The sequence below is a fragment of the Silurus meridionalis genome, chromosome 2 (genome assembly GCF_014805685.1).
Source record: "Silurus meridionalis isolate SWU-2019-XX chromosome 2, ASM1480568v1, whole genome shotgun sequence".
In the NCBI taxonomy this organism is placed as follows: Eukaryota; Metazoa; Chordata; class Actinopteri; order Siluriformes; family Siluridae; genus Silurus; species Silurus meridionalis.
In genome coordinates, this window is record NC_060885.1 from 1,311,132 (window position 1) to 1,313,168 (window position 2,037).

The 2,037-nt window shown below is 40.8% G+C and overlaps 1 protein-coding gene across 1 annotated transcript in view; it reads left to right on the top strand.

The window, feature by feature from the left end:
• Nucleotides 1-2,037, top strand: part of coro2aa (coronin 2Aa) — a 44,919-nt gene extending 42,882 nt beyond the window's left edge. Inside the window, exons 11-12 of the mRNA XM_046835443.1 lie at nt 1,374-1,651; nt 1,785-2,037. Coding sequence (XP_046691399.1) covers nt 1,374-1,651; nt 1,785-1,907 — 401 coding nt within the window. The 3' untranslated portion in view covers nt 1,908-2,037. The remainder of the gene's footprint in view (nt 1-1,373; nt 1,652-1,784) is intronic.

A 2,037-nucleotide genomic window follows, 5' to 3' on the forward strand; every position in this document is an offset into this window, starting at 1 on the left:
CTTGAGGAACACCAAACTTTACCTCAGAGAGTGTGGAGAACTCACCATTTACATCAACAAACTGATAGCGATCAGTCAAATAAGACCTGAGCCAAGAGAGAGCTGTTCCCTTTATTCCAACAACGTTCTCAAGTCTAGCAAGCAGTATAGTGTGATCAATGGTGTCAAAAGCTGCACTAAGGTCGAGCAAAACAAGTAAGGAGACAAAACCCTGATCAGAGGCCAATAACAGGTCATTTACCACCTTAACTAGCGCCTGCCTCTGTGCTATGATGAGGCGAAATCCTGACTGATACATTTCAAAATGTTGTTCCTCAGTAGATGTGAGCAGAACTGCTGTGCTACAACCTTTTCTAAAATTTTGGATATAAAGGGGAGATTTGATATTGGTCTGTAGTTGGACAACTGACATGGGTCAAGGTCAGGTTTCTTAATAAGGGGGTGGATAACTGCCAGTTTGAAGGATTTAGGTACAAAACCAGTGCTAATGGAAGAGTTTATTATTTTAAAACAGGTTCAATTCCCTCTGGAATGATCTGTTTGAGGAAACTTGTAGGCGAGGGATTGAGAATGCAGGCTGATGATTTTGATGAGGCAAATAATGAAATTAAGTCATTCTCATGAATAGGAGTGAAGCTTTGTAGTTGATTGTCTGCTATAATTACGCTGCTGTCTACAGGGTTACTTATAAAATAATTTGGATTTATTTTAACTGTCTGGATTTCTTGCCTGATGTTTTCAATTTTATTATTAAAAAAGTTCATGAAATCATTACTACCTAATGACGGTGTGCATGTGAGTGCAGTGCTTTTATTCCCTTATTTACTTTACATGACCTTCTGTACCTTCTCACACTAACACTGTAGATGTTCCCAGATGTTTAGCAGCAGAAAGAGAATGAGTTCAGAATTCAGGGCTGTGGAGCCAAAACTGAGACGTTATTCAGTAAATTCAAATCGCTCGAGGAAAAACGCAAACACACACTATTTGTATGATCATTACATACTTTCAACACACTTTTTAACACACTTTTTAATTAACACCTTTATTTCACCTTCACCATTAAGTTCCGTTCTTTCTGCTTCTACAGCGTGATGGTGGTGGACATCATCCTGACTTTTGCTTAACAACCTTATTGTGCTCAATGTTTGTTTGTGTGTGTGTGTGTGTGTGTGTGTGTGTGTGTGTGTAATAGTCAAATATGTTGTATATACAGTATAGTAATCATTTGTTGTATCTTAGATATTATGACTCTGTTCATTATCACACTTTTTCTTTTATCACAACCTTTGAACAATCTGCATAATGATTTCATAAACCCAACGTTCGATACAAAACCCGGTAGAACCTGAATGTTCTCCCATCTTCTGCAGGTCCAGCGTTGGTTTCTCTGAAGCCGGGTATGGTCAGTAAGGTGGAACTGTGTGGCGATGAGGAACCAGTGAAGGTTCCCAGTGTGCAGTTAGACACCCGACGCTCTCAGAGTCGACCTGGTCTTCAACAACTCGCCTTCACCGAACGCCAGAGGAACACTGAGAAGGAAAGACAGGAAGTGAAGAAAGACGACAGGAAGGAACAGAACTTCTCTCAGACTATTGCTAATGGAAAGGGAGATATCAAACTCTGCTCACCACCTAAAACTGAAAATGAGGTGATACACACACACTAACACACACACACACACACATTTTAATTCTCAAGATTATTATTTATATACATTTATATTGTCATATAACATGTGTGTGTGTGTGTGTGTGTGTGTGTGTGTGTGTGTGTGTGTGTAGCTCTTGCAGATGTATTATAAGCAGCAGGAGGAGATCCGGCGGCTCCATGAGCTTCTCGGTCAGAGAGACGTTCGAATAAAACAGCTTGAGCTGGAGATAAAAAATGTCAGAAACTCGTGTTGAGGAGACACACACGGACACAGACACACACAGACACACACAGACACACACAGACACACACACGCACACGCACACAAACACACACAGACACACACAGACACACACACACGGACACACACACACACACAGAGAC